Source organism: Lithobates pipiens, unplaced genomic scaffold (genome assembly GCF_037356315.1).
Source record: "Lithobates pipiens isolate NorthernLeopardFrog02 unplaced genomic scaffold, aLitPip1_a1.2 Scaffold_16, whole genome shotgun sequence".
Lineage (NCBI taxonomy): Eukaryota > Metazoa > Chordata > Amphibia > Anura > Ranidae > Lithobates > Lithobates pipiens.
The window spans coordinates 641,221,678-641,240,240 of NW_027507748.1; the positions used below are offsets into that span (position 1 = coordinate 641,221,678).

An 18,563-nucleotide genomic window follows, 5' to 3' on the forward strand; every position below is an offset into this window, starting at 1 on the left:
GCACCAACCTCATCTGCAGATATCGCCCAAATCATCCCCTCCGCTCCTCCCTGGACCTCCTGCTCTGTAGCTTCCTTGTTACCTTCTCTCATGCTCACCTTCAGGACTTCTCCAGAGCCTCTCCCATCCTCTGGAACTCCCTGCCCCAATACATCTGATCATCCCCTATCCTGTCCACCTTTAGGAGTTCCCTGAAAGCTCATTTATTCAGGGAAGCCTATCCCACACCCACCTAACTATCCCTGAGCCACCCCCATCAAATCATTCTCTGCAGCCATTACATTTTGTACCTCTACCCCCTCCCTTTAGAATTTAAGCTCCACGAGAAGGGCCCTCCTGTACCTTTTGTATTATACTTTAATTGTGTTGTCCCCCCCCCCCCCCCCATACATTGTAAAGTGCTGAGTAAACTGCGTATAATAATAGCAGGCTTCAGAACTTGGAAGCTTGCTGAAGCCTGCTAGCAGCTTGCTTAAAGTGACAATCAGCACTCCCATTTGGATCAGTGTTCAACATTTACAAATCAGAGTTAAATGGCATTTTAAAAGCTTCAAAGCTTGCTGATTATACAGGCTGAAGCCTGTGTGAAACAGGCCGCAATAACATGCAATGTTGGAACAAACATAGATTGTGGTAAAAAGGATCAAAACTTTTCACAGGACATGTTACCAGTGCAGTAGAAGTTTATCACTGGAAAAAATAAAAATAAAAATGACAGTTGCCTACAGATTGAAGGATAAACAGCAGGTCTAAATCGTTCTCTCCAAGTTTTTTTACAAAGATCTTGGAAAGCCCTACAGAATGATAACATGTGATTCTAGCACTCAGTTGCTGGTTATTTCTTGGAAGTCAGTCCCCACATGACTAATGGGGGAAAAATGACTGGAGTCTTCTGGAGATTTCAGTTTCATATACTGCAACTTCCTAGACCTGCAATATGAGCAATACAACAAGCACAGGGCGTGACAAATGATAGCATTCTAGGCATTCAGATGCCTGGACATCACGTGATAGGTATAGTATACACAGGCTTAAAGTGGTTGTAAACCATTACAAACCACTTTGACCTACAGGTAAGCCTAGATTAAGGCTTACCTGTAGGTCCAAGAAATATCTCCTAAACCTATATGGTTTAGGAGATATTTGCCCGAAGATGGGCACTGCTATCTACGGCGCATTCGCCGTAGACAGCGGCGCGCGGGCGCACTGGGCGGGGCATCGTCGATGACGGCAATGCCGCGAGTCTCGGCTCCCGTGCGCATGCGCGGGAGTGACGTCATCGCTGCTCCGGCGAATCACAGCGCCGGAGCAGCGAGACCCACCGAGATCCACCAAGAAGATGGACGCTCGGAACTACAGGGGACAGCAGTGACATCGCTGGCTCCTGTGTCAGGTAAGTAACACATAATGGACTACTATGTGATGCACAGTAGTCCATTATGCTTTGCCTTTACAGGGAATGAAAGAGGAAGTAAACTCATCAGGGTTTACTTCCTCTTTTAGACCCCTTTCACACCAGGGCGTTTTGCAGGCGCTATAGCGTTAGAAATAGCGCCTGCAAAACGTCCTAAAGAAGCTGCACCATTGTATGTAGTGTGAAAGCCCCGAGGGCTTTCACACTACAGCGGTGCGCTGGCAGGACATCAGAAAAAAGTCCTGCCAGCAGCTTCTTTGGAGCGGTGAAGGATCGGTGTGTTTACCGCTCCTCCACCGCTGCTGCCCATTGAAATCAATGGGGCAGCGCTGTAACCCTTTCGCGGCCGCTAGCGGGGGGTAAAAGCGCCCCGCTAGCGGCTGAAATGCGCCGCAAATCCAGCGGTAAAACGCCGCTAAAAATAGTGGCGTTTTACCGCCGACGCAAGGTGCGGTGTGGTGTGAAAGGGGTCTAAGGGTACTTTTATCCGGTGCAGTGCAGTTTTCCCACAGCACTATGGCAAAGTCCTCAACTTCCATCTCTGCAGCCTCAGTGGCACAGAATGAATGAACAAAGAGTTCCGCACAGCTTCCCTGTTCATTCATAAATGGCAGCATAGTAAAACCACAATTATGCTTCAGATATGAATGGACACAGTGAGCAATTGCTACAGCATTTTCTACCTGTGGTGGCTGAATGCCGACGGTTCCAGTAAATCCCGCCTCCACTCCTGTCCATGTTCTGGGGGTCAGCAAAAACAGGATACAATCTACCCATCACCTGCCTGTGATCGACGGGTTGCCAACCCCCAACTCTGGAGTCTCCAAATACTGTTTTTATGAGTTACACAGAGAACATCCGAACCCTACAGTTGTATCAGTGGGATGGAAATCCTTCTGGGGAAATCTAACCACGTGAGAGTCCTGCAGAGATGAGCAATTCAACCTGGTGACAATCACACAAAATCCAACACCAATTTTGGGTAAAGCTGTTCTGAAAGCAGCTCGCCTAATAGCGCCCTAAGGGAACAATTGACCTATAGAACCATGCTTAATGTTACAACCATTTTTAGGATTAAAGAGCGTTACCAAACCCAGGACCCTGCATTCACTATATCTGGTCTCCCACAGTATACAGGACATGGAAATGCAATTGTTTTAGTAAATATAAAACTGCTAAATGCCGTATATAGCAATCTTGTGACTTCCATCAGTGTCTAGTTTTTATTCTACTCTGTCTTATGAGGCTGCAGGAGTCCCGACCCTCTGTCTGGACAGTGCTGATTTGTCCTGTGCCGATTACATGCACTCTCCCAAGAAAAAAAAAAAAAACTCCCTAGTAATAAACACCAAACTGAGCATGTGCGAGTGCCCCCAAGGCTCTTCTTTATCAGCAGATCGATTGGGGACAGTGGAAGAAGGGGAGGATCAGAGAAGACAGGATCAAACAGACGTTTTACACAAAGCAGAGGATTAACCCCTTCAAGTTCCACAGCGAGTATAGAAAGGAGAAAATCTGGGCAGCCGCACTCCAATAAAAAACGCCTTTATTGGGCAAAATAACAAAAGTTCATGACAACAGCAGGGTACAGGCAGGAAACAGCTGAGGCGTTTCACACTCAACAGTGCTTAATCATAGCTATAAGACAAGTGTTTGGCAAATATGTACTGGTGCAAAATAGATCACTTGTGGTCAATTGTATTATCTTTGATTGCAAACAGATGTGGTAGAAAAGAAAAGCGCACACATAGCCAGGGAAAACACGGAGATGGACCACAAAGAGTGGTAATAGGAGTGTTTAGAACTTAAGTGACCATTATGACGAAGTAAGTTGACCTGAAAAAAATAGTCAAACTAACCTCGTGTCAGAAAATGAAAAAGGAAATAAATGAATCAGATCCTAAAACACATCTTGGGAAATGCGTGTTTACATGAGACAGCAAAAAACACACACACACACACACACACACACACACAATATATTTTTCCGCAACCATGCTACACTTTTTTTTTTATATATATATTTATTACATTCTTTTTCCTGCAACCATGCTACATAAACACACACACACACACACACTCATTATAATATATATATATATATATATCTCCGAAACTGTGTGTACATGTGCCCATTCATATATCCACAACGGGAAATGATCAGATCTGATGACAAACTAGACAAAACTAGTGATTGATAAATGAATAAAAACTAGGTGACCTGAACGAGCAAATGAAAAAAAAAAACAAAGAAAAAAAAAAAAAAAAACGTAGAAACCCGACATAAAAAGGTACCACAATACAAAATAAGGCCCAGTGAGATATATGTAAACAAATACATACATATAATAGTCATATACAAAAATATACAGAGAAATAAATAGCAAAAGACAACGAAAATGAAAGAGCAAACAAAATAAAATAAAAGAGGCTCATAGTAATAATAAACTACCAGGACATAATTATGTTGGAAGATATTGTATTAATAATAATAACCCCAATCCTGAATAATACAGGGGAAAAGCCACATCACATGACAATAATAATACTACACATCGCAGTAGCCATGCTAATCAATAAATATAATCAAAAGATTTAAACTAGTAAATTAATGTATCAATTAGTTATTCATATAATATCCATTTTTATACTATTATTGCATTACACTATTATTAAATATATCAGTGAGTATAACAAGCATGCTTACTGCATATACAGACTGATTTTAATGTTGTAGGATTAGTAACACTCTAATAGGAAATATGGTCACATCCTCAGCACCCCACCCTCAAACAGCCCCTCTTACCCCAACTGCAGAATGCTTCGCCCTGCAGACATCTACTGCCATTTAAATGTAGGGATCTGCGAATAGGAAGACTACACGTCCCATCTTCCACCACAACAGAGGAACTCATAGATCACAATGCAGCACAAGCGCAGTGAAATGACCAAACTTGTAATTCATGGTTTACTTCCTTCAGACCCATAACAAAAGACCTGCAGGTGACCGGCAATAGACAATGCGGGAGCCTGTGCTTTTTACCCACAACACACTAGTCACAGCTCCAATGCTCCATAGGCTTGAACGCAGACATTTAATAAAAGCACTTTTTTTCAATAATGTGGATGGAATTATTCAATTTTTTGCAAAAGGTGAACTACACCTTCAAAAATACACAAAAAAAAAAATTCTAAGTGTACTGGCATAATTACTGACCACAATCTAATACATATATCCTGTCACTCTTCTTACAAGCGCCAACATTTCCATTCACTGCTGTGTGCTACTGTAAGTTATGTACTGCAAAAAAGTTTGTTCTATACAGTGCTGGGGTAAGACTGGTCCTGGGTGATGTCTAAAACACACACACATACACACACACACACACATACACACACACACACACACGAACCCTTCCCACTGTAGAAACAGCAGAAGGTTCCCCGCAGACACTCACCTTTGTGATGGACGTGAAGACTTTTTCTAGGATGGAATTTGGTTGTGCTCTGCGTGGCCCTTTCCCTTGAAGACCCAGTCGAAGCGCACATGGTCTACCAATAAACCTGGAAAAAGATTTGAATATGTAATCAAAAATGTAAACATCAAATATTCAGATAAACAGAGAATCGAATACTTTTATAAAACTACAAAATGCTGTTTCCCAAAACAGTTGAATTCAGTGCCCGGTTTTCAGGGTTGTCTTGAAGGGGTACGTTTAGCATAGATTGGGTAAAACTGGTACTTCGGGATTAGGATTAGGGTTGCAATATAGGTGGTTACATTTTAAGCCTGGTACACAGGCAGCTTTTTTCGTTCAAACCAGCGGGCCGAAGGGCGATACATTTATTTTTATTTTTTTTAAACTGACAGATTACTGTACTAATACAAGTGATGTTAGTACAGAGGTCTCCCCCTGCTGTGCTATTGTGTTCTGACAGGGGATGGGACCAGAACACCCCAATCAGCGCTCGCAGCCATCTGATCATTTGTGATCGGAGATGCATCCATTTTATTCAACATTTGGGACCTGATCTTTATCAGGTGCCAATTAACACCACTTCCTTCAGGTTTCTTTCTAGTACTTACCATCCAAAACCCTATATTCCAAATAAAGACTAGCGATACAGATCTGTTTGCATTTTGAATGAGTGTATTCTGACTTTCAGATCACGTGCCCAGTTATTTCAGGCGAGTGTGGTCATGTGTGCCGGACATATGTCTTGTGTATTCAGAACAGAGCAGCAGATCATTTACAAATGAAATGTACACTTATAAGACACTAAAAAGACTGTTGAGCATATTGAACAGAAACATAAAGGGAAAAAGAAGATCCCTTTCACTGACATGACTCCAGAAGACTGGCCAAAGAATGTATAGATGGTGATCACTCAAGTGTGGCACGCCGCACTATGAGGGGAACCCAATTTGAGACACAAACTATCAGTGACTTCATTTAAATGATGGTCCTTCTCACTAAATTGGAATTCTATCTAAAACTTTTGTTTTAAATCAGTTGTTTTCAAAGTACTGCCCTTTGATTGTTATCTGGCCCTTGGGGAATTGCTCCTCCCACTGATATGGGCCATTATCCCTACCGCTGGCACCGGGGGGGGCAACCATCCCTCCCCGCTGGCACCGGGGGGGAGGGGGCAACCATCCCACCCCGCTGGCACCAACAGGGGTGCGACCATCCCTCCCCGCTGGCACCGGGGGGGAGGGGTGCGACCATCCCTCCCCGCTGGCACCGGGGGGGAGGGGGGCAACCATCCCTCCCCGCTGGCACCGGGGGGGAGGGGGGCAACCATCCCTCCCCGCTGGCACCGGGGGGGAGGGGGGCAACCATCCCTCCCCGCTGGCACCGGGGGGGAGGGGGGCAACCATCCCTCCCCGCTGGCACCGGGGGGGGAGGGGGGCAACCATCCCTCCCCGCTGGCACCGGGGGGGGGGGAGGGGGGCAACCATCCCTCCCCGCTGGCACCAACGGGGGTGCACCATCCCTCCCCGCTGGCACCAACGGGGGTGCACCATCCTGGCCACAGGCTCTATGTTATTTGTTTTAGGCTGGGTTCACACCTATGTGAATTGGATGCAGGGGTTTCGCCTCATCCAATTCGCATAGCAGCAGAATGTGACTGGCTCTCTATGGAGCCAGTTCACATCTCAGGGGCGGATGCGAAGCACACTGCACAGTGCGTCTTTGGCTTAGTTTCGGGGCCGAATTCAGGCAAAGATTCGTCCCTGAAAAGGAGAACAGGGATGAACAGTGCTCCTGTGCGATCCGCAGCTGGTTCAAGTGTGAACAGAGCCTCACTCCTACTGACCACCAAGCTCAAGACATTGTTTATTCCCACTGATGCTGGTGCATTATCCACCCCCACTTGTGTACCATCCTGTCAAGCCCCCCTAAAGTCTAAACTGGCCCCATGTTAAAGTTTGCATAATTAGAACCTCTGGTGGTGTTTTCACTGCTTCCCGCTAGGCAGAGGGAGCTTCATATAAATGTGTATGTGTGTTGTGGGGGGGGATCTCTTAAGCAGGAATGCAGATAATAAATAATCTAATAAAGGATTTTTGTATGTTTCCCCATGTGATAGTCTCATCACTTGCAGTCTTGGGGTCACCTGAACCAGCAGCTGGCTCACGCTCTCATCACGTCATGCAGAGTATGAGCCAGCAACTCCTCCCCCCCCCCCCCCCCCCCCATAGAGCTCACTAAAGGCTGAGAACTGAGCGATCAACAGTCTTTGATCACTCGGTTCAGAGATGGTAGGGGACAGATGCAGTGTCGCTTTTGCATCCACCTAGGCAAGTATGACTATTTTGTTTTAATTGGTAGGGTCTGTATACTTTAAGAAACAAGAGGCATGACATTTCAAAAGGAACGGCTTTAAAAAAAAAAAAAAAAAAAAAAAAAAAAAAAACACACAGGTAATAGTTTGCCATCATGGTCTCTGGGCCAGTTCACACCAGAACACAGCTTGGGAAACCCGCGTCCCATGCACATTTCAATTCATTCACGTCCCATGCACATTTCTGTGATCAAAATGCATTGCAGGTGTGATCTGCATTGGGTGTCAATGTAAGCTTAAAGTGATACTAACATCTATTTCGCCCCCCCCCCCCCCCGTTAAAATTAACCAACATGTCATACTTACCTGCTCAGTGTAGGAGTTTTGCACAGAGCAGCCCAGATCTTCCTCTTCTCAGGTCCCTCTCTCCTGTTGAGTGCCACACAGCAAGCAGCTTGCTATGGGGGCCCCTGAGCCAAGCTACAGCTCCCTGTGTCCATTCAGACACGGAGCAGCGGCCCGGCCCTTTTTCTCTCCTCATTGGCTTACTGACAGCGCTTCTCGGCCTTTTGGCTAAGATCAAGTGTAGTATCTGTTCTTATCAGTTGCCAAAGGAGGCGCTGGTCCATCCCTATTTGAGAGGGTTTGGGCGGCGCTCTCCGATGGTGTAATTTGCATCCCGAAGGATGGTTTCGGTAGGGGCCACGTCGTGCCGCCCGACAGTAAACTGGGGGCCGATGCATGGTTGAGTCTGAGCCATCTGGAAGGATGCCCCTGGTGAGGGCAGGTGCTGCCTGGTCGGATCCAGAGGGCCGGGTTCCCGGCCTCTGGTCTGGATTGGGGTAGTTCTAGCCCCGGGCAGTTTTTCGGAAAGGAACGCTGGTTACTCTTTTTGGCTAAGGGGGAGTGCCGGTTAGTACATCCGAATATAATTAGGAAGGAGTGATGGGAGCGATGGTGGAGCCTGATGGTAAAGGGCTCTCACCGAGCTTCCTGATCTTCATGCCTTCCTGTCTGGGGTGTGGGCTGCTGTGGTCTGGACCGGGGGTCGGGGGCGGTCTTGAAAGCCTATGGAGTATGTGCCCCTGGAGTGGCAGTCCAGGGGTGCCTAACAATCACTGTGAGTGAGGGTCACTTTGATTTTGGGCACCACGGTCACTGCACCATGACACACTTTTTTAGCACCTGCCTCTTGGGCCGGGCCTTTTGGCTGGGACCAGAGGAATTTTTTATTCCCGGCCGGAGGGCCTGGTCGTTGTTTCACACAACGACCACCTTTTCACTCTCCTCTCCACTATCCCTTCCCCACTTTTTATTTATTTTCAGTGTGTCTTGTCACGTCTTGTTTTGTCACTTTGCACGTTTGCTGTGATGAGTAGGGTCACAGGTTCTAGGGCCTGTCCTGAAAGTCTGGTGTGGGGGTGGACATGGCCTTCTGGCTTAGTTCACCCTCTGCCTTAGGGTTTGGGGTCTTCCTTCGGGGGAGCCCTACCTAGTATTTGGGTGGGTCTGTTTCGGCAGACCTTCCGAAGAACGGGGTCTGACTGGTTTCGGCCAGGAAGACCAAGTTTTAAGTGTCCTTGTCCCTGTCAGGAGCCTAACGCCCCGGGGGATTCAGGACAAGGTCCTCTGATTTTAGAGGACTTGTGTACCCGTCTGCACTTTTTTGTGTCACTCTCTATGTGTGTGCGCATTTTTTATGCACCGGGTGAAGTTTTTTGGAGTGTGTTTTGCACGCCACTGGCTTTAAAAAAAAAATTGGCTTACTGACAGCAGAGAGAGCCAATGGCACTGCGCTGCTGTCCCAGCCAATGAGGAGGTGAGTCCAGGACAGCCAAGGCCATCGTGCAACATCACTGGTTCTAGCTGGACCTTGGGTAAGTATTAGGGGGACTGAGAGGGGCTTCTGCACACAGAAGGCTTTTTATCTTGTTGCATAGAATGCATGAAGATAAAAACCTTCTGCTTTTACAACCACTTTAAAAACACCCCAAACAGTACATTTACCTGAACCGGATTGCATGGTATATTGGTAACATGCGATCTGGTTGTTCTGTGTTTTATAACGTAGCGCACGCTCTACTTTTCCTGCAGTCTGGTACAATTTCAGTCCATTCAAATGAAAGGGCTGAAATCGCACTGCATCCGGATTGCATGTTAATAGCACAGGAATGCACAGCGCATTCCTGTGCCATTCATAGTTTGACCCGACTCCCACATACAACAGCCTCTACAAACACTCCTCCAACAAATCCAGAAGAGACGCCAGCAGGTAAAACCCAAAAACCAAGCAGCCATGGTTTGGAATATTTTACTAGTACCTAAAATTTGTGGCAAGCTTCCTTCTCAGAGACAGTAACTCTTCGCATAAAAGGCCAATCTCCATATATACCCAATCCTCTCTGCTTGCCCCATATACCCAAGCCTTGAGCCCTGTGCTTAAACCCTTAACACCATAATGCACTTACACTGCTGAACACCTCATTATAGCAAACGATTTAAAGTTAAATGAAACAGGTGTTACTAAACCCATAACAGTAAAATCAGTCTGTATATGCAGACTTGTTATACACCCTGTGGAACCAAAGGGGTTAATCCTCTGCATTGCGTAAAAAGGCTGCTTGATCCTGTATGCACAGATCCTCCCCTCCCTGTACTGTCCCCTGGACAAGTCTGCATAAGACAGAGCCCTTGGAGTCAGGCTGAACATGCTCAGTTTGGTGTGTATGGCTAAAGAGGTTTTTTTTTTCTTGGGAGAGTGCATGTGATCAGCACTGGGCACAGGGCCAATCAGCACTGCCCAGACAGTCAGGGGTCCTGCAGCCTCATAGGACAGTTCAGTATGAAAACTCCTCCTACAAGCTTCACCAGGAACTAACAGAGGTCACAAGACTGCTATAAACAGCGGGTGAGAAAAAGGTATTTAGCAGTTTTATATTTACTAAAATAATTGCATTTCCATGTTCTGTGTACTGTGGGAGACCAGATATATTGAATGCAGGGTCCTGGGTTTAGTAACATTTTAAGGCATAAGGAGATTGTAGCCATTATGTGCACTTGCAATAAAACAGATGAGTACTGTCCGTGATCTTTTTATTTAACCACTTACAGACTGCCACCGCAGTTTTACGTCGGCTGTTTGAAGGAAGCTATTGTTATGGCAACAGCTATCTGCCCTGGTATCCTCTTCAGCGGGTGGTCTGCTACAAAAAGAAAAAGTGGTCACAGCGGCCCATTCGCCACAAGACCCCTTTTATTGGCGGCAGGAGGGGGCCCCCTCCCGCCGCGATCCGGTGCCCTCCGCAGCTTACCGGAGCTGTCGGCAGAGGCGATTGGACCGTTTCTTCTCTGTGGCATGGAGACGAGTGAGGGGAACCTGTCTCCATGACTCTGCAAACATCACTTCCGCCCACAGCTCTTAAAGGGTCATTTTTAAAGGATTTTTTTAAATGACAACTTTATTTTATTATTTTTTTTTGCATTTTAGTGTAAATATGAGATGTGAGGTCTTTTTGAACCCAGATCTCATAATTAAGAAGACCTGTCATGCTTTTTTTTCTATTACAAGGGATGTTTACATTAAACATTTTTTAAACTGTAAAAATAAAAAAAAATAAAAAAAATTTCTTGTTTTTACAACGCACCCCTTCCCGACAAGCTCATGCGCTGAAGTCAACGCATTTGAAGCATGTTGGGTATCAATTTACTCTGTGTAACATTATCTTTCACAAAAAAAAAAAAAAAATTGTGCTAACTTTACTGTTATCTGATTTTTTTAATTTAAAAAAAAGTGTATTTTTTTCCCCCCAAAAAAAGTGCGCTTGTAAGACCGCTATGCAAATACGGTGTGACAGAAAGTATTGCAACAACCGCCATTTTATTCTCTGGGGTGTTCGAAAAAAAAATGTATAATGTTTGGGGGTTCCAAGTAATTTTCTAGCAAAAAAAATGTTTTTAACTTGTAAACAACAAATCTCAGAAAGAGGCTTGGTCCTTAAATGGTTAACAGTTCATTTTTCGGGACAAGCTTTTAGGGGTCTAGTCCGTTCTTTGACATCCGAGCAGCACTCTTGGGTACACTGTGGCTGACATGCTTGCTTATTGCTTTGTTGTGGTCGATCTCCCAACTCAGTTTTTAAAAGTGATTCTATTACTGAAATAAATATTCCAATCGTTTCCTGTATATATATATATATATATATATATATATATATATATATATATATATATATATATATATATATATATATATATATATATATATGGTAATAGATACATGCCTCTCCTACTGCCCATGTTGCCAATCTCTCAGTAGTAAAGCAAAACAGATGGCTGAAGATCCTGCAGAATCCAGGAGCCTTTATTTCCTGGTCTCCATCTGTTTCCATCTGCTGGCTCCTTTATCACTACTATGGGGCTTGTACGAACATAGCACAGGGACCACAGCATGCCACGGGGACACACTACCCAACAAATCTGGAAGTGCCAGGCAACATTGGTGCCAGAATCTTTAGAAGAAAACGAAAGTGTGACATTTCACTCACCAGCCAGGTGGGTATAATGGATGGCGTCAACTGCTTCTCTCCCCATACAAGTCTATGGGATTGCAAAAGCAGGTCAAGTGCATCTGCAATTAGTTCTGAAAGATCGCAGACTAATGTTAAAAGGATGCTACATTTACCCATCAAAGCCCGCTGACACAGGCCATTAATCTGCGTCTTTTTACAGGCTGCAACCACTGCAAAAACAAAGAGATTACTGTAAATATATGCTTTCTTGCCACGATTCTGGCCGCAATTTTAAAAAGCTCTGCTAAAAAATAAAAAAATCACACAAAATGAATTTCAGATGCCATGCATTTTAATGGCACCTAGAAATAGGGTGCAGTTCTGCCATGATTATCGAGCAATAAATTGGATTGCGATCACGGTAAACCACATTTCCTGAAGCTTGTCGCCCAAAAAAGGATCAGGAGATTCTTTTGGTTAACAAACTTCATGCAATGCGGTCTGCTTTTAGCATGCGACAACCGTGGCAGAACCGCACCGCGTTTTTTTCAGTGCCATTAAAATGAATGGCATCTGAAATTCAGGTTGTGGGATGTGTCGTGTTAGCAGAGCATTTTGAAATTGCAGGCAGAATTGTGGAGATTCTGCCCACGAATCAAAAAACCCAGGTGTGAACGCCGCCTTAGCGCTGTATAAACTTGTATGTAGCAGTAAACTTGTATGTAGATGTAGGCCATTTACAGTGCCTTGAAAAAGTATTCACACCCCTTGAAATTTCTCACATTTTGTCTGGTTACAACCAAAAACAAATGTATTTTATATGTGATAGACCAACACAAATTGGCAAATAATTGTGAAGTGGAAAGAAAATGATTCTTGTAATGGAGACAAACCCCTTTCAAGAAAAGACATTAGTTGCTCAGTTAACCACTTAAGGCCCGGGAGATTTTCCCCCTTAATGACCAGGCCACTTTTTTTGCGATACGGCACTGCGCCGCTTTAAAGTGGTTGTAAACTCTCCCCCACAACTTTGTCCCATGTAAATCAGCATAAAAAATAAAAAAACAAATGAACACTGCTTGTAGATATCCTCCTTACTTGCTTAGTGGTGTTGTAATCCTTTTTGTTCTTTAAAATGACGTCACTGAGCCTGCCCAGATCTCCCCTGATTTACGGCACACTCTCTATGTGCTTATCTATCTGTTATCAGGACTTCCTACAGCACACAACACTGATATCCCAGGAGGCTGCAGAATCATTCAGAGCTTCCTCCTACACCCCATGTGACATCACATGCAGTGTAAACCAGGCCATTAATTGATAAGACTGACACATGCAAACATTAGACAATCGGCACAAGTAAATACTATGAAATAAAACAAGTCAGCTATGAACCGAGAAGCAGGGTTGCCATAGTAATGTTGGATTGAGGAGGAGGCTTGGTTAACAGTACAGGAAATGCTCAATGTAAGGGCAGAAATAAACTTCACTGTGAACTTAGAAAATAATACTTAAGATGGCTCTGCCTAACCCCTCGAAACAAGTTTTTTAAAGGTTCTTTAAACAGTAAGTAATATGCGATTTGGGTTGGATTACAGTGGCTATAGTTTGATAATTACTTATTATAATGGACTAAATGAAAAGAAGCATCAGAGTGGGAGTGTTTACTTCCTCTTTAAAGAGGAGTTTCCATAAAAAAAAATAAAAAAAAAAATAATTAAAGTCAGCAGCCACAAATACTGCAGCTGCTGACTTTTAATAAATCGGACACTTACCTGTTCCAGGGTCCAGCGATGCGGGGGGAATCAAAGCTCCGCTCGGCAACGCCGGCATTGCAACTGTGGGCACCCGTCTGTGGCTTCACAGCCGGGCCCCCACTGCACATGCGTGAGCGCCGCCGCGCAGTCTTCTGGGACCTGTCACGTGTCCCAGATGACTGACAGGAGGGAGGGGTCAGAGCTGAGCCCTTCCTGTGCCGAGGGGAAGTGATGTCACCAGCCCAGGCACTGAAGGAGGCAGACTACGAGGGAACCCCTAGCAACAGGCATTTAGAGGAGAATGGGGGGGGGAAAAAAAAAAATTCCAATTTTTTTTTTTTTTTTTTTTTAGGAATCTTAAGGATTTTTTTTTTCTGTTTAACTGACAATTGCGCAGTATATATATATATATATATATATATATATATATATATATATATATATATATATATATATATATATATATATATATATATATATATATATATATTTTTTTTTTTTTTTGCTATAATACCCCAAAAATATAAAACTTAAAACTAAAATAAAAATAATATGTCCTCAGTTTAGGTCAATACGCATTCTACATTTTTTTTTTTGGGGGGGGAGCGTATATTAGATTTGCACAAACCAAAGTTATAGCATCTACAAAATAGGGAATAGATGTATGGCTTTTTTTTTTTTTTTTTTTTACAAGTAGCGCCGGTGATCACAGATTTTTAGCGGGACAGCGACATTGCGGCAGACAGATCAGACACTTAACAATTTTTTGGGACCACTGATACAGCGATTAGTGCTATAAAAAAATGCACTAATTACTGTATAAATGTCACTGGCAGGGAAGCAGTTAACACTAGGGGCGATTAAGGGGTTAAATGTGTTTCCTGAGAGGTGTTTCTGACAGGGGGGGAGTAGTGTACTGACTGGAGGACGAGAGAGATTGTGGTCCCTAATCACTAGGAACAGACAGACAATCACTCTCTATTGACAGAACAGGGATTTGTTTGTTTACATTGACAGATCCCTGCCTCTGTGGAGCACTCGCGGGTGGCCGCGTTCATTGCGCATCAGCTCCCCTGCCGTGCAGTGGGCACACAACTGCTATAGCGGTTCAAAGGGCCAGACACATAGCTATGGCAATTCGCAGGGGCGAACCAACCTGCCACAGTATGACAGTGACTGGTCGGCAAGTGGTCAAAGGAGTTGTAAAAGCAGAAGGTTTTAGCTTAATACATGCTATGCATTAGGATAAAAAGTCCTTCTTTGTGTAGCAGCCTCCCCAGCACCCAATAATATTTACCTGAGCCCCATCTCTGTCCAGCGAAATCCAAGAATCCCTCAGCCGTGTGGGACCCTCTTTCCTAAACGGCTGAGAGACAGCAGCGACACCATTGGCTGTCAGTGAGTTAGCCAATCAGGGGAGAGAGGGGGCAGGGTGGAACAGCGGCTCATGTGCCTGAATGGACTCATGAAGCTGTGGTTCGGCTCGGGTGCCCCCAAAGCAAGCTGCTTGCTGTGGGGGCACTCGACAGGAGGGAACAGCAAAGAGGCACCGGAGAAGAGGAGAATCCAGCTTTTCTGTGCAAAACCAACTGCACTTTGGGGGTGGAATGTATAATATGCTTGTTATTTAAAAAAAAAAATTTTTTTTTACAATGATACTGTTTATATCGGGCTGATCTAGAAACCCTTTCTTGAGCACTGATTTTAAAGTCAATTTGCAGCTCCTGTGTATTACAATGAACATTGGTCATGACTTTTGTGTGCTAACAATAAGGGTGCACCTCTCCAGCAAGGGTTATGCAATGAACCATTGTACAGCTATAGGCTACAAGTCAATATAAGCCAATCCATTCAGTGCAAAAGCTAAATAAAACATGCACCTGTCAATGTAAGTTAACACGCTCTAATTAAACAAGGGATCGAAACACACAGGGTGTAGCTTCCCTTGGCATCTATAATACATCCATCTGCTGATGCACAGATCCTGGATGCTTTTCCATTCCGGCCCTCAAGTACCAATGAAAGTTCTTGTGTTCAGGATTTGCTGGATAGGGACGGCAATTAGAGAATTATGTGTAGAATAAAAGAAAACTTCCCACAATGTTTACCTGACAACTGTTGTAAAAGAACATTGTTTGGATGAGTTATCTTTCCCCGACAAGTCTGGTCTAAAAGAATTTTGTTTTATGTATTTACAGTCATATGCAAAAATCAAGCACACCCCATGGAAATTGACTTTTAAAAAAGTCAACATTTAAAACAGGCAAACATTAGATCTCGATTTAAACAGTGCCTACAAGTAAAGGTGATATCATTGAATAAATATAAGAAAATCTGCCTATTCTTCCAAACGTTTCCAATTACTACCAAGCGACACAACACACATACTTAGCCCAATATCACACGACTACAGAGGTTCTCCCGAGGGTCAGCTTAGAAGAAGCCAAATGTCACCCGCTGGCCTTTGATAATCTTCTCTGGGTTATGACCCAAAGAAAGACCTACGATTTCCAACCCAACCACGTAACACTCCCGAGCCTATGAGATGCACTAAAATTTCAGTGCAGGTTACAATCCCCCCCCCCCCCCCCCCCCCCCCCACACACACACACACACACACACACACATACACACCTTTATCGTTGCTTTTCCATCACCCGAGATTCTATCTGGCTCCTGCAGCGTCTACCTCATTTACCCACCGAATAGACCCTGAAGCTCCATCGCTTGCGCCACCTGGTTACCATCTGCAACTTTATACTCCTTTGCAGGCCTACGTGAAAAATTCTCTCCCCAACTCAGATATCATACCTCCAAAATACCCACTTTTCCATTTATATAAAAGGGCCACATGTATTTTGCTTTGCTACACAGCATTATTGTATTCTACTGTCTGTTAATTTCAATAAAAGATTTTTTTTTTTTTCAAAAAGGGCCACACATCTCTGATACTCATACATAATTTGAGCGCATCTGTAAATATGTCCCCCCCCAGGCCCCGGGACGGACTTCGAAATTGTATGGACATCTCAATTCCCCCAATGCTATTCCCCTTCGTATACCAGTCATTGGGCTAAAGACCTTGACCTCTCTCACTAGACCCCGAAGACTGGACCAACATATGGTTGGCCACTAAGTGTTCCGCTATGAACGTACAGGCCCTGGAGGCCAACTACAAAGTCCTCACAAGATGGTACCTGGTTGCAAAGGTTTGCTCACCTTATTCCTCAAATTGCTTTTACGGCTGCCCAGACTTGGGTATATAGATATACAATGGTCTTAACCAATAATTGCCCAATTTTGGACAAAAATCTTACAGATGCTCTTTTAAGGGGAAATCCAGTCTCCTGTGTAAAAATTAAAAGTCAGAAGCTACGAAAATTGTAGCTGCTGACTTTTAACATACAGCCACTCACCTGTCCCACAATCCAACACCATGCTGGGTCCAGCTGTGTTCACCCTCTGTTCTCTCTCCCCGGTGTGTGGGCATCTTTACTATGGACCCCCACCTGTTACAGCTTTTTCACAGCCGATGCGCATTAGACTGCAGGAGGGATGGGGGAGGGGGGTTTGGTAACCCAAACAAGCTTTATTTGAGCAAATCTGGGAACCACAGGCAGCCTATGTGAAAGCTGCTTCGTCTTCCACTCCACTGCAAATACCTCACAGTGTTACCATCTGAGATATTAAGGTCTTCTGGCTTTTCTCCTTTCTATCCTTGACTTACTTTCCCATCTCTCTTTGGAGACCTTCTCTTTCTTCAGATTTATTTTTATGTTTACACTACAGCCAGCCTTCTGCACATACAGGGTACTTTCTGATATTCAGAACATTACATATTATTGTAGATGGTTCACTGTTGCACTGCCTCTTTTGGACACTCTTGTTGAAGTGATGTAATAGTGGATTCACTGGTCCTGACCAATCTGCTTATAGCTTTTTATAAATTCTACTCAGGGATTATGGGCTGGTGTTCGTTCTCTTTACAGGCATACTCCACTTTTAAGTACACAATGGGGTTTATTTACTAAAGCTGGAAAGTGCAAAATCAGGCTCACTTCTACATAGAAACCAATGAGCTTCTATCCTCAGCTTGTTCAATTAAGCTTTGGTAATAAAAGCTGGAAGCTCATTGGTTTCTATGCAGAAGTGAGCCTGATTTTTCACTTTCCAGCTTTAGTAAATAAACCCCATTGTGTACTTAAAAGTGGGGTATGCCTGTATCCGATTGTTCTCTACGTACCTTGTACTGCGATATTCCTTTTATGGGGCTGACTGTCTGGTGTTAATTTTGTTATTTGGTTTTGTCTATAACCAATAAAAATCTTTTAAAGTTTGGCAACCCTGGGTTGTTAATAATCACCCACCTTACTTCGATCAATCCTTGCTTGAGCAATAAGCTGACCCATCATCTTAAACTTACCTAAGCTTGTTTAACCACTTGCTTACTGGGCACTTAAACACCCTTCCTGACCAGACCAATTTTCAGCTTTTGGTGCTCTCACACTTTGAATGACAATTACTCAGTCATGCAACACTGTACCCAAATTAATTTTGTGTCCTTTTTTTCCCACAAATAGAGCTTTCTTTTGGTGGTATTTGATCACCTCTGGGGTTTTTATTTTTTGCGCTATAAATGAAAAAAGACCGAAAATTTTGAAAAAAAAACGCATATTTCTTTGTTTCTGTGATAAAATTTTGCAAATTATAATTTTTTTTTCATAAATTTTGGCCACAATTTATACTGCTACATATCTTTGGTAAAAATAACCCAAATTAGTGGATATTATTTGGTCTTTGTGAAAGTTAGAGAGTCTACAATCTGTGGTGCGAATCGCACAAAATTGATCACACCTGATGTACTGGTGGCCTATCTCGCTTCTTGTGACCCGAACAAGTCAGGAAAGTACAAATACCCCCCAAATCACCCCTTTTTTTGAAAGTAGACATTCCAAGGTATTTACTAAGATGCATGGTGAGGTTTTTGATGTTGTCATCTTTTTCCCACAATTCTTTGCAAAATTAAGATTTTTTTTTTGGAAATGCCCACAAAGTGACCCCATTTTGGAAAGCTAACACCCCAACGTATAATCT

The 18,563-nt window shown here is 43.8% G+C and overlaps 1 protein-coding gene and 1 pseudogene across 2 annotated transcripts in view; one reads left to right on the top strand and one right to left on the bottom strand.

Moving 5' to 3' along the window:
* The window catches only part of CERS5 (ceramide synthase 5), a 142,220-nt gene that overhangs the window by 100,206 nt on the left and 23,451 nt on the right, over positions 1-18,563 (bottom strand). For both annotated transcript variants that reach the window (XM_077484300.1, XM_077484301.1), the window contains exon 2: positions 4,873-4,978. In XM_077484300.1, coding sequence (XP_077340426.1) covers positions 4,873-4,978 — 106 coding nt within the window. The remainder of the gene's footprint in view (positions 1-4,872; positions 4,979-18,563) is intronic.
* Positions 7,758-7,865, top strand: LOC143986333 (U2 spliceosomal RNA; annotated as a pseudogene).